Here is a 21,811-nt window from a genome sequence, read left to right as displayed (position 1 = left end):
GGCATAACAGTTAACTGCAAAGGCTCCCTTCCACCTTCCTTTGAAGCTTCAGATCACCAACATGGTTAAGTCACTGTAGTGATTTAATGGATCACTGCCATTATTGTAAAAATGCAGGCAACGTTGTTTTTGTTGTTTTCCTGTAGTGTGACAGCACACGGACTGGAGAAAATAATTGGTCAGAATTTTATAATCCACAAAGGCAGCTAGGCCACTTAGTGACACAGTCCTGCTTAACTACCCCAGAAGTCTCTAAATTAGTTTTCTGTGGTTCAGAAACAATATTCAGTTTCCTTATTTCTCATTTTTGAACAGCTGAAGTTCAGAGGGCACCTTCGTTGGCGATTGAATCACTAAACGTAAGTCACCAACATGGCTTGGGTTTTGTTGTTATCGGTTGGGGTTATTTGGGTTTGGTGTTTTGAGAGTGGTTACGTTTAGGGGAGGGGCTCGCTGCACATTTCTTTAGGAGACAGGAGACCCTTGAAACGTGCTCTTCATTCGGGTTCAGCCTGCTGACACGTCCAGTTCCACGCTCAGCTATATGCACTGACGTCAGAAAAAGGGAGTCCGCCTGAATTCAGCAGCACTGTGTTCTAGTGGCTTTTTAGGCCAATGTCGTGAGCCAGAACTAGGAAACAGAAGGAGGCCCAGGCCCCTCAGACCAGGCAATTCCCCTGGTAATCCTAATGAAACCCTTCAAAGAACTAGAAACTTTCTATTTTTTTTATTACTATAATGGAATTGCAAATTGGACCATGTCTTAAATTATCCTGGTACTATAGGCCAAACTGAATTTAAGAACTAAAGTTCACTTTATGTTTTTAGAAAGCTTTTTTGAACAGACTGAACTATAATTGCCATATATACAAATTTTTTCCCAGCTGCGGTTCTCACAATCCCTTTTGTGCTTGAAAGGTTTTTTTGTGGTTTTTTTGATTGTTTTTCTTAATGCATAGAGGAGTGAGCATTTTGTAAAGTGCTTGCAAATCGCAGGCAGCCAGCACAGTCTCTCAGTGCCCCAGAGGACTCAGAAGAGCTCTGCTTGCTACCAGACACCCACAGCATCAGAGGGCTTACCCCACCTTGTTGAAACATCCCAGTTTGCATCTAGAAACACACACAGTCTGCTGAGTAAAAGGAAGAGAAAAGCTCCCCCGATTCTGTTCAGGTTTAGCCCCACCCCGAAGTTAAAAGAATTCTAAATGTGGCTGAAACCTCCAGAGCCAGCGAAGTGTTGTGAACTCCCCCAGCATGTGCTGGTCCTACCTTGTTTCCCCGAGTCCCCCAGCAGCTGCCTCTTCCTCGTCTAAGTATAACCATCCTTTCCAAATATGAAATTCTGTAATTAGGAATTAGAATGTTGTAGGATATTCTGAGACTTCCCCTCAGTTTAAAAAAAAAAAAAGTATAATTGGTGAGATTTGCCAAAGGGAAGCCTTATAACAGAATGACAGAATCCTTCAATATTTTTAAGTAAAGAGAAAAGAAAATCATGAGAGGCCATTAGATGGGAAGAGAATTCATGCAATTCCAAAACTTTTTCTCTCCTATATCTTGCTTTTTTGCCATAACCATTTTAAAGACAAGAATAAACAGTGTGATGTTAACCTGTTAAACTGAAACTTCTTCAGAAAGAAAATTACCCTGTGCTCTTGAGCTTCTGGGTAAAATTTAAAAGAACATATATTCTAGTTCCTTTTAACATTCCCACAAATGGCCAGGTTATGTAAATTACCTTCCTTTTTTTTTTTTTTTCCAACCTTTGAGATTTTTGTGAGATTATCTGTAAGTAACCTTTTCTATTGTGTGTATAGGTCGAAAATTCAGGCTCAAGAACAAATGAAATTCATAGCATATCTCGTAACAAGGAAGGTAAGTTACGAATTTCATAGGAGGACTTTTAATATTAATTACGATTACCTAGCAGATGTTCTCTCATTTAATTCATATGATCTGGTGAAGTGAATGTTGACTGGCATCACATGTGCCAGTGAGGAAACTGGTTCATGGAGAGGTCCAGCGGCTCATTCAAGGCCACGTAGCTTGTACACGGTGCTTTGTGCTTAAATAGCTACCAGGACTTTGCTGGTAACCTCACAACGGATTTATCCAGCGTAAATACAAGGTGTATTGTCCCTGTGGTTTTTACTGTAGGACAAGTTCTGTGTTAAGTACTCAACTGTGTTGCCTCCAGACAGGCAGCCTCCATGTGGCGGCAGAGCAGGGAGTCACATTCGTGTGGCTCGTCACCCAGGAGCCGGCCCTCAGTCCACGCAGCCCTAGGGGCTGCCAACTCCAGAGCAATCATGCTCTTCTCAAACAAAATGTGGAATTATGTTGATTCCTTATTCCAAGAATGGAGAAAGAGGTCTTAATCCCCTACACGGTTATTTTTATAACGTATTATGTGCCATATTCAATCAAAGCAAAGCAGCAATAATTATAAACTCCCATGTACCCATCACCTAGATTTGTCTTATCTTAAAATGACATAAAAATGTTAACATTTGCTTCATAACCTTTTTCTAAAATGTTACAGATATAGTTGAATGCACATTATACCCTCCACAATCCCCATCTTTTTTTGTCATATTGATATGTGTAATTCTAGTTGCTTTATTTCAGTGGCTCTTTAGTGTCACACTGTGTGACTATACCACAGTTACTGTTTTACTTCTTTTGTTAGTGGACATTTAGGGGTTTTGCAGCTTGTCCCAGCCACAGAGAGAGCCACCACGCACCAATTTCCCAGTGTACATGCAGTGTCCCTGTAACTCTAGGTGTGGAGTTGCTGGTTTGATAGGCACCTCTTCAGCTTTCTGAATGGGCCGCATTGTCCCCAAGTGTGCGGCAGTTGTCATTCCACGCCTTCTCCCGTGTTTGGTGTTGTCAGACTTTTGGTGTTGAAGGCTTGTAATCTGATGATGTTGAAACAGGATCTTTCATTTTCCCAATTTATTACTCAGAGATATCCAGTGATGGAAGAGACAACACGGAAGCCACAAGAGGTCATAGTGTTGGAGAAAATCCTACTGAAGAGGTGGGTTTTCATACGAAATTCAAATATTTCATGTTTTATGCGTGGTGTTTCCTTCTGTGCACAAAGGCTTTGCTTCTTTGTATGTATTAAAAATTGAGTGCATATGTTAAGAGTTCTCCGCACTACTTTGACTTGTTTATGCTCTTGTAAGCTTTAGGTAGTTTGGCAGGTCCAGGATTATTTGGGCATGTCCATACTGGATCGCCAAGAATGTTTTTTCATATACTGCCTTTCGTCAGTTCCTTAGTGGGCCACTGAGAGGAGAGAAGTGCGGCCAATCAACTTATGGCATGCCATCAGTTATAAGACATAGCTTGATTTCAGAGATAGTAATGAGAATTTTTTTTAATATATTTTAGAGAATTATTTTAGCATATTTTAACATATTTTAGAAATAACCAGAAATAGATTTGGATGTTTTGAATGGATTTACATTCAAATCTTAAAAAAAAAAAAAAAAAAGAAGACTCAAGCTTATAAAATGAATCTAATCCAGATCTAAATGTCAGAAGTATTATTCTAGATTTTTAGAAATTTTATTCCAAAAGCTAGAAACTAATACAATATGTGCCCTCTTTTAGTAGGTTTGGATCCAAATTCTACTGCCTTTAATATAGTCACTCTTAATTCCAGGTTGAAGAGGAAGAAACGGATATGCCTAAAAGAAAAAGGAAGAAGCAGTACCTCTCTTCAGAAGATGAGCTAGGTACTGAGAGTATTTGTGTTTCTGTTTCAGACGTGTTTGAGAATCATATTATCTTCGTATCCAAAATGGTGGGCCAATAACATAGAAAATTCTTGAGGGTAGTAATTTTTTTACTTTATAACGCTTGAGTCTGGTTTGTTTCCAGACTTACTTGATACCTCCAGGGTCTTTCTGGACTTGACTGAGAAACTAGATTGTTCCTGCAGAATACCCAGCCCCTGGAAATCACAAAAACCCAGCCTCTCTCTGTAACCTGGGCCTGGGACCCAGCCAGATGTCACTGAGGTCCTTATTTTATATCATAAGCAGGTCCCCCCCACCCCGAACTAGTGAAGCACCGTAGTAACGTATATGTGATAATAGCCCTTCTGTGCTTCATACGGTTGTGGTCTCGGTCCGTAACGACGCCATTGCTGCAGTGATGGAAGTGTTCTCTGTTTGCCTTGTCTAGTAGTAGCCACCAGCCATGTGTGACTGTTGAGCATTTGAATGTGGTCAGTGAATGAAAGACTGACTTTTTAATTGTAGTCAACTTAATTTAAATTTCAGTGGCCACACGTGGCAGATGACTCCTGACAGTGCAGAGGCTTTTACACTTTGATTCCTGACACAAAGTGCCAACTTAATAAACACTTGTTAAATAATATGTGGGAAAGAATGGATAATTAAATGCTTTCATTTTTTGGTTAGGAGCATGTGATCATTTTATAATTACTGAGTTCATGCTGTAAGCAGATACTATTCATGGTACTTTATACACATTCCTAATAACTGTGTGTTAGGTATTGTTGCCATTTTATAAATAAAGAAATTAAGATTCTGAGAAATTGTGACCATCTCCACCAAGTAAATCTGATTCCCAAGATCATGGTCTTAATCACTAAGCCATGCCTCTTAGGTGATAATTCATTCAGGAAGCTAAAGGTATCTCTGGGAACTCTGTATGTCCTGAGCCCTCTCCATAGAGGCTCCTGCTTTGTTGGTGTCATTTGAGCATTTGTAGATTTTTTTGTTTTGTTTTTTATTTTTTCAGTTTGCTAGGGCCAAGGCCAGTGTTTGGTGCTCAAATCACATGACATTATAAGGACGTTTAGAATAACTTTGGTTTCACTGCATCATAAGCCTAAGAAAGAAGTCTCAAATGGTCTTAAAATAGAACTGTGCATTTCATTTTTCATTTAGCTTTTATTCCTTTGTGATTCTGTCCAAACTGATTTACAGATGATAATCCAGATGTCCTGGATTCCAAAATAGAAACGGCAGAGAGGCAATGTTCTGAAACTGAGCCACAAGATGCAAAGGTATTTTTTCCACATTTTAATTTTAAGTTTTAGAAGTAACCTAATTATATCACTGTGAATACTTACTTTATCTATATATATAGAGAGAGAGTTCGTTCTTGTATCCCTTTTACTTTATGTATCTCTAATAATAATCACTTTATTATAAAAGATGTATATTTTTTAGGCTCTCAAAGAAAAAAAAATGTTGCACTTTATAATCTTAAACTGCAAGATTGTATTAATGCCACATTTTAAATATGATCATTGCTTAGGTTTTTGTTCAGTCGTATTATTGACTTCTTTAGGTTTCTAGGTGCTTTCTTCCAAAATGTAGTATGCTTTATTACAGAAATACTTGTATCCAAACAGTGAAATTCAGTGATACATACTATTTAAAATTTTGAATATTCATCCTCTTTACCATACCTCCAGCTCCTAAAATATAGGTAGTCCAACGATGGGCCCTCCTCAGTTATTACTTTTTTCTCCTATGTTCTTTTTTCCCCCAGATTGGATTTTTTTTTTTTTAATTGAAGTACAGTCAGTTACAAGGTGTCAGTTTCTGGTGTACAGTACAATGTCCCAGTCATGCATATACATACATATATTCATTTTCATATTCTTTTTCATCAAAGGTTATTATAAGATACTGAATATAGTTCCCTGTGCTGTACAGAAGAAATTTGCTCTTTTTAATCTATTTTTATATATAGTGGCTAACATTTGCAAATCTCAAACTCCCAAATTTATCCTTTCTCACACCCTTTCCCCCAGTAACCATAAGGTTGTTAACTATGTCTGCGAGTCTGTTTCTGTTTTGTGGATGAGTTCATTAGTGTCCTCTTTTTTTCTTTTTTTTTAGATTCCACATATGAGTGATATCATATGGCATTTTTCTTTCTCTTTCTGGCTTCCTTCACTTAGAGTGATGATTTCTAGGTCCATCCATGTTGCTGCAAATGACATTATTTTACTCTTATTCTCATCCGTGACTCAGGAAAGTGGCTCACGATTTTTTATTTCTGCTCTTACCATCTCTTGTTCTGGGCCCAGGCTTCTCCATTCCCTGGTAGATAATCTTCTTAGGTGTCCTCCTGTTTCTGAGACTCAGTACTTCCCATTGTCTGTTCAGTCTCCCTCCCTCTTCTCATTCTCTCTCTTTCCCTAATTCGTCTTTCTCCACTTTGTTTTGTAATTGTCAGCTTATAAAAGCATGCAGCTGACTTCCAGCTCACTAAAGCCAGCTTATAGTCTCTTTTTCACACAGTAACTGATAAACTAAATAAAACGTAGTAAAAGAATTTTAACAACGAAAGTGGTAAAGTCACACTTTGCCATGAATTTCAGTTGGTCATGGCCAAGGAAAGAAACTGGCTTTTAAAAAGCCCATCACTGCCGTGCCCTATCCAGAACAAAAGCCTCGAGACAGTACTCCTGAATTTGGAGAGAAGCAGTTAAAGGGTATACTTTTATTTTCCCTTCAATTTCATGTAAATTTTTTAATGTTAAATTTAAATATACTCTACCTTAACCATTTTCATTTAAAAATCATATATACAAATAATAATATTATAAAACAGTATTCTGATTTTAAGTTTAATTTGTATATTTTTGTTTATAATTATATTAGTATTATAGTACAAACAATTTGGTATTTCATGCTCAAAACTTTTTTTGCAACTAAAGGCAAATAATTCAACTGTTGAGAAATCAGCAGTTCTCTTTGTTACCTTCTGCTTTATCCCTTTCCCCCAGCCCCTCCCCTCCACCACCCAACAAAGAAAAAAAAATCTGTTGTAAATTCCTTTCAGTTCTTTCTTTGGAGTTTCTCTTAAATAGTCCAGGGTGAAGGAGCCGAGTGACTTCCTCTTTGCAAGGAAAAAATAATGGCCTTGTTGCTTTATAGTTGAACCTTATCTCATGCTTTTCTGCCTGCAGAATTTGTTATCTTTTTGTATGGTCTCCTGAGCAGCAAAATAGTTACCTTTTAAAAAATTTCCAACAAATATCTAAAATACTGCTTGGAATATGTTGTTGAAATTGAAAGGAAAACTTTGGGGAGGATAAGTGGAAGTAGGGTCAAGTATGAAAAAGAAGCTTCTTGTCTTGTTCAACTTCTCTGTAGGAAGAGAATTCTGAAGATTTGGAAGAGTTATCGAAAACAAGTTCTAAGGCAAACAGCTCTGCTTCAAGGGCCATGGAAGAAAAAGGTGAGCAACACATCTACATAGATAAATTGTTTTGAGAAGAGACTAATCCTTCAAAGCAGCCAGCACATCTCTCACGAGGCTCCGCCAGCTGAAACCGCAGTTCACTGACTTGCCTTCCCTTTTATAACACAGTCTGATGTGCTGAGTATCACTAGGGCTTAGGATTTGTAGTTTGGACCCTGTCCTACCCAAAGTATGCTTCTTACCAGCTAACCAGACTCCAGCTTATTAACTTCGGTGGTGTCCGCCTGAGAACGGAGTCTGTGTGTGCACGTGACAGGGACGACACAGGTCCCCTCGGTAGGTGTCCTGGCTGACTGTGGTCCCCAGCAGTGAACAGGGCTCTGCTCTCTCTGCAGATGAATATAGCAGTGGTGAAGCTGCTGGTGAAAAGACAGAGCAGAATGATGATGACAGCATAAAATCTCAGGAGGTGAGGAATGTTTTTCGTATTTATTTGTTCAGATTTATTTAAGTACTAAAAACAAGTAAAATGCACTCAGTGCTATTCCCCATATTTCTTAAGTACTTTTGAAGTAGCTTTTTTTTAGTACATTGGGACAGCATTTCATGCGGTACACTTGATCACTGTCATTTTGATTAATTCTGTTCTCTGTATCTTCGTTTTATCCAAACGTTTGTATGAGACCTAATTGTGTCGGCCATGTGGGATCGGCCGAGAGCTGTACCTCGGTGTCCATGTTAGTTCCTGACTTGGCAGCTTAGCACGGCCAGGCCAGGCACCAGTTCAGGTCAGAGAACAGGGCTGCTGAGCCCTGGAGTCTGGCAGGAAGAAATGGGGGCAGCAGCAGGGTGTGCAGAAGGCCTGCGGCAAGTGCCGAACGGGACCCAGTTTGACAAGGCGACATCAGGGACTCCTGGGAGGCTGCAGGAGCAGGCAGACCTCCAGCACTACCCGTTCCAGGCCCCTTCAGATTTGCGAGAGACCAGGAGGGCACAGAATCCTGGTGACGTGAGACAGAGGCCCATAAATCAAGGGAAACAACCTGTACACCAGCCAGGTCTTCTAGACATTGCCAAGTTTGCCAGTCTTGATATAACTTTTTAATAGTTCTGTTTGTTTTCAGTGGCCTCCTTTTTTTTTTTTTAATAAGTAATCACATTTGGTCACAAGTGACTAGGACTAAATCCACATTTAAATGGACACATATATTTATTACAGAAGTAAAAGCTAACACTGAGAGCTTATTTCCATTACCTAAATCCCATAATCCTCACGACTCGGTAAATTCTACTCCAGTTAGCAATGTTTATCAGGTGAGGGAATTGCACTGAGAGCAGTGAAGCACCAAACCCAGGATCACGTATTTTTTAAGAGACGCAGCTGGGATTTGAGACCTCTGAAGAGAGAACTCTAAATCCTATTTTGGGAAGACAAACTTGCATAATACAGAATGAAAAATTTTTATTGCTTTTTTTTTTTTCCTTTTCCCCTTAGGAAGATCAACCAGTAATTATTAAAAGGAAAAGAGGAAGACCTCGTAAATACCCTGTAGAAATAGCATTAAAAACAAGTAGGTATTTGGTGTCTTTTCAGTTCACATGCAAGAGATTTTCAAACTGATTTTCTAAGACTTGTATTTTTCATTTTTTAGAAGATGACTACAAAACAGATACTGGCATCGTCACTGTAAGTAATTGCAAAAGATGACAACTCCTCAGACGTCTGCTCTTGACCTAGAAAGAGTTCACTGCAACATTAGTATTTTCAACTACCTTTGTTTTAAGTATTTGAAAAGCTTTAAGAGACTTTCATAAATAAAACATCAAATAACCATTCCAAAGATATTCTGATTACTGATAGCTTCATATAAACATAATTATATCAGTTGTAATTCAGTCTGGCTCTATCCTCACTTGTGAGCTTGGCATATAAAAATTATTTAGGGGCTTATCTTCTTGTCATCCTTGACTAAAGTATGGAAAATAGCTGTTTTGTATGATTTTTAGATAGTAGTTTCTTTTTGGAAACCTTCAAAGTGTCTCACCATCTTACTACTTTCTGTGGAGTTAATTTTATAAAATGTATGCTAGTTTCAGTGCAGGAAAATCCACAGTACTGCTTTATCTTTTCTAACATTCTTTATCTTTGGTTCTGAAGTGTATACCCAACAAAATTATTGTATCAAGGCTTCATTGCCTGGGTTTCAGTGATAGCATTGTTAAGGGGACAAACCACGCCCACTGACCTAACAAAAGCAAATGGGATTCAAGCCTCAGCTCTGCCACTTACTTGCAGATCTGTGACACTGTGCCAATCATGTGACCCTCTCGAGACTCCCATTTCCTTGGATATAACAATACCTGCATTAATTATCTCACGAGAATTCTTACAAGATAACAGAAACAAAGAGCCACATGTAAGGGTGTGAATGCATTTACCAGCATGTAAGATGGTTTGCCAGGGTTGGGGGACTTCCGGTGCGCGTTTCCCGGTGCAGCAGCAGAGTGGCCAGGGAAGAGGCTTGTGGCAGCCCTAGTTCTCCTTCTGGAAAGGCCTGTGTGTTCAGAGTCATAGGCAGCCATGGCTTGGTATAGTCAACTGCAGAAAGTAGGCTCCAACTATGCTGCCTATGTAATAAACAGCAGTTCTAAACCTTCTTTACATTATTGATTAACTTTTTGTGTTATGATGACAAACTACTGACTTCAACTTTCTGTTTGTTTAAATTTAGGTAGAACAGTCTCCACCTGGCAGCAAACTGAAAGCAATGCAGACGGGTGTGTACCTGAAGCCCTGCCCTGTGCATGATCTGAGGGAGGGGTGGGGGAGCTGGCTGGCAGGGGAGGTTGTAGAGTGTCACGCTTCTCAGTGATGTGGGTGCCTTTCTTGGTGGAAAAGGCTGTCCTTGTAGCCATGAGAGACCATAGCTCTTGGCTTTTCCTGTGATCTGAGTCATTCTCAGATTCTCTGTTAGTCTGGAAAGCCTTTAAGGAGGAGGGTGAAGGCAACAAAAAGCAAAAGAGGGAAGGCACCACTGTGTCCAAACCACACTTTACAGGACATGTGTCAGGGACAAGTAGATCAGCGTGGGAACTGGCACCCTTATCAGGAAGACAGGAGTTCAGCCCAAGAGGCTCTTGTTCTCAGAAGGAGAATTCTGAAAGCAGCCTGTGCAGCTTACAGAGCTAGGATGCAAGAGAGGAAATTGTTTCAGTGAAGTATTTTTGGCCTCATTCCAAGGAGAAAAAAAATATTCCAAAATGCTGATAATGTTTAGCTCTGGGTGGTGAGATGATAGGAGCCCTCCAGTGTTGTTACTGCTGCCTGCATTTTCCAGAGTGTTTACCACGTGTATATATTAAATTCACAGTTTAAATTTTTTTACATACAAGCAAAAAGAGCGATTGGTAGATTTTTTAAGTGTTGACATAGGCAAAAAAAGATGAATATGACAGCTATTTTGAATCAAATAAACAGCGTGGTCAGATCAGGAAAGTACATGTTCTGATATCAAGGCAAAGCAACTGTGTAATTTAAAGGTTTTTCCACATTTAACTATGTGTGTGATCCTGTGATCATGCTTTTTCTTGTCTCTTTGAAAATTAAGGAGGTTTATTTTTTTTAACAAAAGATTCTCCTGATGTTTCGTTTTTAACCATTTTTTATTCATAATTTTATAATTAAATTCATAGAAGAAGAAATCTTTATAATTTGAATGTCCTTTAAAGACTATTTTAAGCCATGTGATTATGTTCGAGGCTCGTTCATCAGTCGTTTTCTGAATCTGGGTAATGGTGACCCTTTTGAGACTGGATTCTTCTTTGTGGGCCTTGTTCTTGGTTTTTAACTCTTCTCTCTGTGTTAGCAAAGTGAACTTGGAGAAAAGGCAGCGACACAGTCTTCCTCACTATTAAGTCCACCTTTGGGTTATTGATTGTCTCATCAGCATCCTCATAATTTTAGCTTCATTTTTTTTTTTCAACCAAGCTACATTCTCAGAAAATGGTAACATCTACAGAAAGCAAATATATAAAGAATAGGCAAATACAACCTAAAATGGACTTATGAAATGTCACTTCTCTAGATACCATGATATAAGTGCATGGAGTCGAAAGAATCCCACCTACCACCCCACCTGCTGGTTATGTGACTCTGAACTAGTTACTCAGACCTCATTTTTCCTGACTACAAAACGGGAAATATACTATAATTGTACTATATATAGAGCTACATTGTGGTTTCAGTGAAGTCTGTAATCCTGACCTGCGGTTCCTGCTGCATCTGGGGGGGCTCCCTAGTTGTCCCCTCCCTCTTCCCTTTTCGGGTTCAGGGGATTGGAGCTGAAAGAGAGACCATGAAGGTGGTGTAGCCCAACTCCTCATCTCACAGGTGAAAAAACTCAGGCTTGGGGAATTTAAGTAATAAGCCCAGATCACATAGCTTATTTGTGACAGGTCTAATATGCAGACTTCAGCGTCCTGGCTTTTGTTCTGTTGTGCTCTCTGCTTAGGTATTCCACCACGATCTTTGCTTGGCTGCTGTAAAAAATAATGATAAATTGTGTAACAGTACCTTAATTAGCTCTGGTACATTCATAGACTACAAGCCAGACTGTTGAAATTAAATTTGATAAAGTATTAATGCAGAGATTTTCCTTTTCTTAAAGATGAGTCCAATAAAGAAACACTTAACCTACAAGAACGAAGTGGAAGCAATGTAAGTGTTAACGCTGTTATCAAGACGTGAACTTTAGAAATAAACTTAGTAGATGCTCCAGTGACCACCCTTTCAACTTTAATTTTATTGCCTTTAGGATGATGATGAAAAAACTGTGGCGAGTGTGCGGCGGAGAGGAAGAAAGCCCAAACGTTCGCTCACTCTGTCAGATGATGCTGGTACGTTCCTGGCAGATTCTTAATTCCAGAGTCTTATCATTTCAGAATCACCTTTTTAAGAGGCCTTCTTTGGAGGAGGGGAAATCCAGTGGGGTGCAGCTAGTATTAATATTACATAAATATGTGTGAAATGGCTCTAATCCTGTGTCAGAAATGGTACATCCCAGATGCTTTTCTGAGTACATGTGAATTTTTCGCAAATGCTGGCTGTGAACTGCCTAAGTAAACTATCCCAAATGTGTTTGAGATTAAGTTAAACAGTTGTGAATTGCAAGTGCTGAAACAAAAAGGAAGTGGAAAACCACTTCTTCTGCCTCCAGGTCCCTAATCTCCTATGTTCCAAATGGCGTGACTCTGCCCTTGGGAAGTGTACAATCCAGGTGTTACCCTTCTCTCTGAACAGAATCCTCCGAGCCGGAAAGAAAACGCCAGAAATCAGTTTCTGAAGCGGCTGAGGACAAGAAAGACCAGGATTCTGATGAGGAAGAGGAAGAGGAGGAAGAGGATGAGCCCTCTGGAGCCACCACGAGGTCCAGCGCCAGATCAGAGGCTCAGAGGTAACGGGGCCACGGAGAGCTTCCCGAGCCAGCAGGCAGCTTTGGGTTTCTCAGGGTTCTTCTCTTTGACTCACTCCCGCCACTCATCAGCCCTTTCCTTTCAGTTTATCTTCAGAGAGCACATGCTCAGCCCTCTGACATTTCAGTTCCGCTTGGAGAACCCGTTTTCCTTCTTAAACCATTTCTGAGGATCACTTTGGACTCTTCGCCAGGTTTTAGATACCTGTTTGGTAGATCAGTTCCTTCACAAATATTTATCGAGCGTGAGTAGATACCTCTGACGCTGTGCTGGAAACACAGGTCATACAACGCAGCCCCTGCAGCAGCGCGCTTAGCTGCGGCGCGAGAGGAGCAGCCTGCCCGTCCCTGCGCTAAGGAGCACCTGGGACAGGCCCGCCCCCTGAAACCACCTAAGTGCGGCCGTTTTGGGCTTGCGTACATTTCCCAGAGTACGTTCTCCCAAACCCTAGGAGAGCCAGAGGCCTCTGGAAAAAAGAGGACCGTGGTCAAATGAGTTTGGGGAGTGCCACTGAGTTCTCTCTCCTTCGTAAGCCACACTGTACATTGACATTAAGGGCCTGTCCTAGTCCTGAAGGGAGGAAACCTGTTTAGTTTCGTCAGTTAGACTTTGCACACCCTCACCTGTGTCGCTGTGCCTGTTAGCATCGGCGTTCCTTTCCCCACAGCACATTTTGAGAAATGCTGCGTCTCTTTACAGTCTTAGCTTTCTCTGAAGCAAGAATACTTTGTTTTTAACGTGGTTCACAAGCTGTTCATCTTGTCATCGTCTTCTATAATCTCACTACCCAAGATTAGTCAGAAAGTTCGGGAACATTTATTTCAAGAGTATCACTTACTAACACCTGCCACTGTAGTATAAAGTAATATGTTTACATAAAAAAACAACCTATTTCTAATTCCTCCAAACTTGTACATTATTAGCCATTCGTGCCCTGGTTAGTTTCTGAGAGAATCAGATTTTAGAGCCAGAAGACTCGCGCTCACAGGGCTGGAGGTGCGGTGGTGGTCGCACAAGTGTTGTCTAGGAGGGGCAGCTCGGGTAGACGGAAGCCACAGAATCAGGGTTCCTGCTGGTAGACAGAATGGGGGTGCACTCGGATGAGACACCGCCCAGCACCACCGCCTCCCCCTTAACAGTCCTGGAAGATCGTCCAGTACAGTGGAGCCCAACCCAGAGAAGTTTCCGTAGCTCTTCCCGGCATCTCCCCCTGAGTGTCTGAAAGTAGCTAACAGATTTGCCTTTTAAAATTCATTCCACAAAAATAAACCATATGTGACGTGTGGCTCTGCAATCACCTGGGTTACTGGTGCTTCTCCTTCAATGCACTCGAGGGGCTGTGACTTACAGGCGGGTTCTTTCCCCTCCAGATACCTCGGCCTCAGTTGATTGGTTCCAGGGCTCTGGAGTGGTTACAACCTCACAGATTCTCAGGGTCAGATGGGGTCTGGGGAGGTACTGCCTACCCGTCAGTGCCCCCGTCACTACCCAGCAGCTCCTCTGGAAGGGTCTTTCGGCTCCTGCACGCTGCCTCGGGGCCCGGGTAGGTCGCCTCCCCAGCTCTCTTCCTGTGTTCCGTGGAAGCCTCCTCCCCGCAGCTTCTCCCCTGGGAGCCCCCCGTACAACTTGCCCCGACACACTGGGGGCCAGCTTCCAGGTCTTCTCCTTTTGTTCGTTCAGCTTCAGTTTACCTTTATTTTCTTTAAGAAGCAAATGTTCTACACGAAGTGTGTGCTAATGAATCCGGAAGAGGACTGTCCGCCGTGTCTCCTAGACACCGCACCTCAGCTCGCCCCGGCTTGCTGGCTCCCTCGGCCTGAGCTGCGCACCAGCTCAGCTCAGGAGTCAGACCTCCTCTCCCTGATACTGGGCCCATCGACTGTTTGGACCCAGTAACGGGGCCTGACCATTCAGCTTCGTGAACTGTGCTTTCATCAGTCTTGGCCCCTCGTTCTGCTCTGGTGAGCATTTTGGGATCTTATCTCACCAGCCAGGGTATTTTCTGTTTATCACAGATTCATCTTCAAATCACAACATGCCATCCTGCACAGTGAAGGCAGAGCCAGAGTCTTGCAAGCAGAGTTAGTCTTCATGATGAAACGCAGCTCTGCTCCCCAGCAATGGGCCAGAAAGCCAACCGTTTTCCTGCTTGTGGTCCCCATTCCCTGCCTTGCCCTCCAGGAGCCTGGACCTTTCTTGAGTCCCAGGGCCTGGCGTGCCCAGTGCTCCCCTGCCCGGTGTTTCTGTAATCTGTTTCAGAAAGCATCCCAGCGAGCCGTCTACATGCACAGCGTCCAAACGTGGCAGCCCACAAACAGTCTCTCCTAGACAGCGCCAAAAATCAGTAAAAGAGAATTTATTTACCAGCAAAAAAGCAAATCTCCCCCAGTAGGAGGCTGGGTCTTGCCTACACTTAGGGTCACTTTTAGCCCCGAGACTGTTTCTGGTGCAGTGATGCTTTCTTCCTAAGTTTCTCTAAAATTTCTGTCTTGCCAAATAACTGTCTTTGGGAATCACTTGGTTTCCCAAATGGAAACCTACTCCAAACAGGACCAGGAAGAGCAGCCAGAAGGAGTCCTGGCGGCCTCGCCAGTCTGTCCCACCTCATGGCCTCCCGCACAGGCTTGTCCTTGATCCTGTGAGCCTTACGTGCAGACTCCCACCACCGGGACCGAAGGCCAAGCGTATTTCTTTCCGAGTGGTCACAGATCTGAATGCTTGGTTAAATTGGTGCAGCATGATCGAGCAGATAACAGCCCAGAGCACTGGAGGGGCAGCAAGGCAACAGGAGAGCCCCCTGAGGCACAGCCACTGGCCCATTTGCACGTTCCCCACCGCCCAGTTCCCGCTTCCCACAAGTTGTGCCCAGCCTGCTCCGAGCCTTTGCTGGTGCTGGTTCTTCCTTGAGGAGCCCCCTCGCCACCAGCCCCCAGGCAGCCAGGTCCTTCCGCCCAGCACAGACACCACCCCCCTTCAGGACGCCGCCCCGTCTGCTTCGGCCCGTCTTCCTCCTTCCCGCTGCACCTCCGGTCAGGGCTGCGCAGTGAGGGCGGCCGAGGCCACTGCCTTCAGTGTGTTCCTTTTCCTTCCCCCCTCTGAGTTATAAACGTCTTCCTTGAGATCAGGGACTTGTCTTGCTTTCTGTACATTACAGCATCAAAAACTAAGACTTCACAGTATACAAAAACTCCTCTGATGTCTCATCACGTTTGATCTTCACAGCACACTTACAACAGGTATATGCGTCATCGTACCCAGCTTACGGAAAGGGGGCAAACTGAAGTGCCAGGCACGTTGCACATAGGCTGTCCCATCCGTCCTTGTTGGGTACAATGTAGCACTTTTCCTTATTTTACATGTGAGGAGAAGACTCTCAGGCAAGCCTGGTTCATTATGTGCAGACCACTCACAGAGGCTCTTGCTAAGATGCAGGCTCTGATTCTGTAGAGACAGATAAACAAGATAGTGACTTTAACATGATTAATTGAAGTTTCCGACAAATCACTCTAAAGGCAGAATGGAGAGCAGGGATAGGCTCCTGGCAGGGAGACAGGGCAGAAAACTCTTCTCAAGTTCCTGTGCCTTCTCTGACGCCACCAGCTGTCCTGCACGAAGCTCGGCCGTGTCCCTGCTCAGACACAGGCTGCCGCGCTGCTGTGTTCTTGCCGGTTGTCTCAGCGTGGGACCGGCTGTTGATTTCTTTATGTTTTAGACAGAAGAACTAGGGCCTAGAGAAGAAAGTGGATTTGACCAAGGGCAACATGTCGGGCGAGGCAGAGCTGAAGCAGGCACGGGCTTCCTAACTGCCCGCTGGCGCCCTGTTTGCACGGGAGGCCGGGCTCCTCTAGAGCCTCCTTTTCTCCTGTGTAGCCGTTACCCCGGTTTTCTCTTCTCGGCTCTCAAGTTTAGAACTCTAACGTATTTTAAAGAACTCCCAGATTACTTGAAGCAGCTCCTTTTAAGTCTTACCTCGGCCTCGACTTTTGTTCACTGCAGATCAAAGGCACAGCTCTCCCCTTCTGCCAAGCGCAAGAGAGAGGCCAGCCCTCCCGTTGCGCGCACCAGGGGCCAGCAGCGCGTGGAGGAGGCCCCTGGGAAGAAGGCCAAGCGGTAATCCTGCCTGCAGCGCCCCTGCTGGTCGACTCGGGGACACAGTGGAGAGAGGGGGCGGGCCTTGGGGCCACAGGCTGCTGCCTTCAACCAGGGGAAGGACGTGCATGTGCTCCAGGTTCCTAGGTGCAAGCTTTTTCTTGTTATGTTCTAAACAGCTTTATAAACTATTGTTCATAGAAGGTATTATGTACATTTATTTCAGATAAAAGAAAATAAGTTTACTTTGTATCTGAACTCTAAACAAAGTAGTTGTATATTTTAACATTCGAGATTGGGATTTCCCGATGTGACGCGTCACTAACGCAAACCCTTCCAGCCCACCAGACACCAGGCTGTCTCCCGGTAACCCATGTACAGTATATAAACATGTATAAATAGGTTGTATTTTACTCTGTGTATGATGCTAATCAATGAACACTTTATTTATTTTACAGAGAAAACTTATCTGTGGACTTTACTATATATCTGTTTATTTTATTTTATTATTTTTTTTAATTAAAATAAAAAGGGTTTTAAATGTTATGCAGTCATCAGTAGAGATGTTTTAGGATGCCGCCTGCCCTGTAACTATCTGAATCCGACCTGGCAGGAAATAGGCTCTTCTCGCATGTATCCAAGTAAAGTAGTTTAGCTCAAGAAAGGACCTCCATTGCTTTTCTGCTCACAGTTGTGACTCTGTTTTTTAAGAATGTCACTTGTTTTTAGATTATACTCGCATCTGTGACTTCACTACCAGCCCCACCGGCACAGGAGGTTCTGGGTCAAGTGAAGTTACATCCGTCACCGCAGCAGAAACGCCTCTGTGGGTGTTCGTTCCTCTCCTCTGTGCTGTTCCGAGGCTTCCACCCATATGTTCCATAGTGTCTTTTCAATGATGAGAAATGCATTGAAGATTAGGTCACTCCTGTCGATCGAGCTTCAGGATTTTATGTTGTTTTATACGCAATGATTTCAAGATAGAAACTGGCTTTATTGCCAGGTTCTTTTTAAAACATGTTTTAACTCCCATATGAGCAAACTGTCCAACTTAAGTTTTTCATAAGATTAAACTTTTCTTAAGATCAAATTTGTCTCTAGCAATGATGTGATGAGTTGCCAAATAATTGAGATTATTTTAAAATGTTTTGTTCATATTCTTGTTTTATAATTAAAATTTACATTCAGTGTGTGTGAAATTTTTTTTTTTTTGGACTCTTAATGTAAGGTGGATATTTCTGTCATTTTACATTGTTTCTTACTGAGATTTTATATATAAATTATAAAATGTTTCCCAAAAGTTGCGTGGTCAGATTTTTTTTCTCCCTGTTTTAAAATCTCTCCCTGTGAAAACTGTTTTTTCTCTCTAAATAATTGGTCTTAGATATACTGTTCCATTTTCACATCATATTTGAGTCCATGATGGCCTCTCTCTCGGTAGATCTGGAAGGGGCTTGGGAGAGGAGGAACGTGAGAACTCCTCATTTTCACTTATATGGTTGAGTTTTACCAAAGCTCAAAAATGTAAAATGATCTGCCTTAAAGTTAATTAAGAGTAAGAAGCCAGACCAGGTACCAGGGCACAAACTCCTTGGCTAACCATCTTTGCACTGTGAGCTTGAGATCGGTTCACCAGAAGTGCACACCTGAAAATGTGCTCTCAACGTGAAGCCACCGTTACTCGGTTGAGTTATGCCTGCTCCAGGCAGTGGCCTTACAGGGACTAAGTAGTTGGGTTGTGAGGAAATGCTACCTCTTAATAAAGTTGGAAGTAAACATGGGAGCTGCATTAAGGAATTTTCCAGTGGGGAACTCAGCTAAATCATTTAATCTCCAGTGGTTCTGAAACCCATGTAGGGAGGAGATGCCACCCCGTGGGGCACTGGTAATACATGGGGGCAGTTCTTGGTCATCACGATGATTTGGTGCCACTAGGTACATACTCGGTAGGAGGGAGGAGGTCCGGAAGCTGAGCATCCTACAATGCACGGGACAGTCCCTGGCCCCACAGCAATGTCAAGCCACAAATGCCAGTAGCTTCCCCCTAAGAACCCACAAAGAAGCACTTGCACGCCATCTCAAACTTGCCACTTCCCTGGTCCCAGCCTAGTTCCAACTGCCACGCCTCACTGCTCCTTCTCTGTGAACCTGAGCAGTCCCGCATCTGCAGAGCTGACACAAGGCTGGGACAATCCAGCAAGACGTCCTGAAGGGGCAGTGTCCCCTGGCTGAAAGTGATGTGGCTAATTCCTCTGCAACTGCAGAGGGGCCTCCCTTCCCTACTGCAGGCCTCGTCCCTGCCCCGCTCCTCCCCACCACTTAGACTTCTTCAAGACTAGAACCCACCAACTCCAGCTGGCCAAGCCCACTAGTTAGGAATGGCCATCAGGTGAGCTCACTGTGAGTTAGCCAAGTTGGGAGTGAACCGTCTTCTAACCCCAGGTCCGGGTCCTTCCTGCAGAGCCCACGGGAGAGAGGACTGATCTTCCCACCTCTACAGCAGGCTTAGCGGCTGCAGGGCTGGGATACAGGGAGGCCTTCCCCAACGCTGCCACAACTGGTGAAATCTAACTGATTTGAGATTGGGACGGAGGAGATGATTCCAGCTCCATGTTCTGTTTCGACTTTTATTTTTTCTTTAACTGAAGTATAGTCAGTTTACAATGTTGTGTTAGTTTCTGGTGTATAGCACAGTGATTCAGTTATACATATACATATTCCTTTTCATATTCTTTTTCATTATAGGCTATTACAAGGTATTGAATATAGTTCCCTGTGCTATACAGTAGGACCTTGCTGTTTATCTGTTTTATATATGGTAGTTTGTATCTGCAAATCCCAAACTCCCAATTTTTGGGAATTGTTAATCAAGACTAGTCATACTTTTTCTGAATGAGTCTTTTTCACTGAGCTATACCCTCCCCCTCCATTAGCTTTTTTTCTTTTTTTTTTTCTTTTTTTTTTTTTTTTTGATGGGGGGCTAATTAGGTTTATTTATTTATTTTTTGATGGAGGTACTGGAGATAGAACACAGGACCTCTTGCATGATAAGCAGGCCCTCTACCAGTAAACTCTACCCTCCCCCCTCCATTAGCTTTTAATAAATGTGCTCCCTGTCACCATTGGCAGAATCTGCCCCATGCTGTTTTTTTTTTTCAAATGTCATCTTCTCAAAATAAGTTTATCATGAAAACTCAAAAGTTGTTATTCTACATGGAAACCAATTTGTCAGTCTTCCGTAAGTCTCACTTGAAAGCGTCAAACTAACATTTTTTTCATCCCGAAAGATGTATTCAACAAGAATTTGCCTTTTCCTGTTGGGGCTTGTGTGTCCCTATTTACCCTCAAACAGTGTTGTTCATTTCATCCCTGTCATTTGGGGTCTGCTGGTCCTTCAAAAAGATTATTTCCCCAGTAAACATTCTTGGAGTATCAAAGAATATATTATTGGTCATTTCAGAGTCTTAAAATGTAAATCTAATTTTTAAGTGAAATCTATGTCTCAATAAATGTGTCCAATAGAAAACAAACTATGGTTACCAAAGGGGAAAGGAAGAGAGGGATAAATTGGAAGTCTAGGATTCACAGACACACACTACTATATACAATATAGATAAACAACAAGTACCTCCTGTATAGCACAGGGAACTATATTCAATATCTTGTAATAACCTATAAGGGAAAAGAATATATATGTGTGTTTGTGTGTGTATAACTGAATCACTTTGCTGTACACCTGAAAACATTGTAAATCAACTACACTTCATTTAAAAACAAAACTAAGAAAAACTTAAATAGATGTGTCCACTCTCCACCCCCGCTCCCTGGACCCCTCCTTACTTCCGACCTGAATATGGATTGATTCTAGAGAGATGTCTTTTGCTACTTCACTAAGAGCCCTTTTTGAATGCACAGGAAGCACGGGTCTCCAGCCCCGGTCCACCTGCCTTTGTGTCGAGATTGTGTCTCAAACTTCTTCCTTTGACAGTTGCCAGGACAGCTCAGTCCCATCTGTTCCCTTGACATTCCATTAAGCCCGTGTGCTACCATGATATCCTGTCCTCCCCTTCCTGCTTCTAGCCACACTTACTCAGACGGAGTGACAGCGTTTGCTGTGATTCCGTGACATAAATCTCCCCAGTAAGCTCTCTCCCCCTATCCCAACCCCCTTCCTCTGAAAGCACAGTCTTCTGGCCCTTTCCCTTTGCAAAGCCCGTCCAAAATATCCCATGATGGAAATAAACATCTCCAAGTTAGGCCTCAGAAGATGATTTAACAACAACAAAAGAAACTGAAATATGTTATTTGTGCTAAAAGGCGAGGGAACAGCTATGCAAGGGAGCAGGCTGTCTTCTCGGGGGTCCTGATGCAGCGGCCGCGCTCTGCGTGACCTTGAAGAAATCACCTGGCCTCTCCACGTCTCAGAGTCCTCATCTGTAAATAGGAACTCTGATACCTGTCCCTCTGATCGCAGGTTGTGTGAGGACAAAGTGAGGCCACTCATTCAATAAACATCTGCTAAGATTCCAGCACGTGCTAGGCCCACTCTAGGCATCGGGGACGCCAGGGTGAGTGCTTACAAGGTATCCACATGGCTGCCCTCCCTCAGAGTGGCTCGTCCTTGTGGCTGACAAGCATCCTATACTGTGCATGTACCACACTTGACTTACCTATTTTTTTCATTGACATATAGTTGATTTATAGTGTTGTGTTAGTTTCTGGTGTAAAACAAAGTGATTCAGTTATACAGATATATGCTCTTTTTCAAATTCTTTACCATTATAGGTTATTAGAAGATATTATAGTTCCCTGTATCTGGAAAGGAAAAAATATATATATGTATAACAGGACTGCTTTGCTGTACAACTGAAACAAGCATTGTAAATCAACTGCACCTCAATAAAAAATAAAATTAAAAAATAGTAAAAAAGAAAAAGGATATATAATGAATGCAAACATAACTACCAAAATAAACAGGTTTTTTAAATGCTTAAATAAATAAAGTTCCCTGTGCTATACAATAGGTCCTTGTTGTTTATCTAAC

The 21,811-nt window shown here is 42.5% G+C and overlaps 1 protein-coding gene across 1 annotated transcript in view; it reads left to right on the top strand.

Annotated features, from left to right (window-relative positions):
• BOD1L1 (biorientation of chromosomes in cell division 1 like 1) overlaps positions 1-17,957 on the top strand; it is a 48,567-nt gene extending 30,610 nt beyond the window's left edge. The window contains exons 13-26 of the mRNA XM_032494161.1: positions 316-359; positions 1,818-1,875; positions 2,970-3,043; positions 3,677-3,749; positions 4,971-5,050; positions 7,158-7,242; positions 7,602-7,675; positions 8,702-8,777; positions 8,859-8,893; positions 9,939-9,984; positions 11,874-11,923; positions 12,021-12,102; positions 12,506-12,659; positions 16,675-17,957. Of these exons, the coding sequence (XP_032350052.1) occupies positions 316-359; positions 1,818-1,875; positions 2,970-3,043; positions 3,677-3,749; positions 4,971-5,050; positions 7,158-7,242; positions 7,602-7,675; positions 8,702-8,777; positions 8,859-8,893; positions 9,939-9,984; positions 11,874-11,923; positions 12,021-12,102; positions 12,506-12,659; positions 16,675-16,792 (1,049 nt within the window). The 3' untranslated portion in view covers positions 16,793-17,957. The remainder of the gene's footprint in view (positions 1-315; positions 360-1,817; positions 1,876-2,969; positions 3,044-3,676; positions 3,750-4,970; positions 5,051-7,157; positions 7,243-7,601; positions 7,676-8,701; positions 8,778-8,858; positions 8,894-9,938; positions 9,985-11,873; positions 11,924-12,020; positions 12,103-12,505; positions 12,660-16,674) is intronic.
• The last annotated feature ends 3,854 nt before the right edge of the window (positions 17,958-21,811 follow it).

This window comes from Camelus ferus, chromosome 2, assembly GCF_009834535.1.
Source record: "Camelus ferus isolate YT-003-E chromosome 2, BCGSAC_Cfer_1.0, whole genome shotgun sequence".
NCBI classification, from domain to species: Eukaryota; Metazoa; Chordata; class Mammalia; order Artiodactyla; family Camelidae; genus Camelus; species Camelus ferus.
The sequence above is the reverse complement of the archived record's forward strand: the minus strand, read 5'-3'. Positions and strand labels throughout refer to the sequence as shown.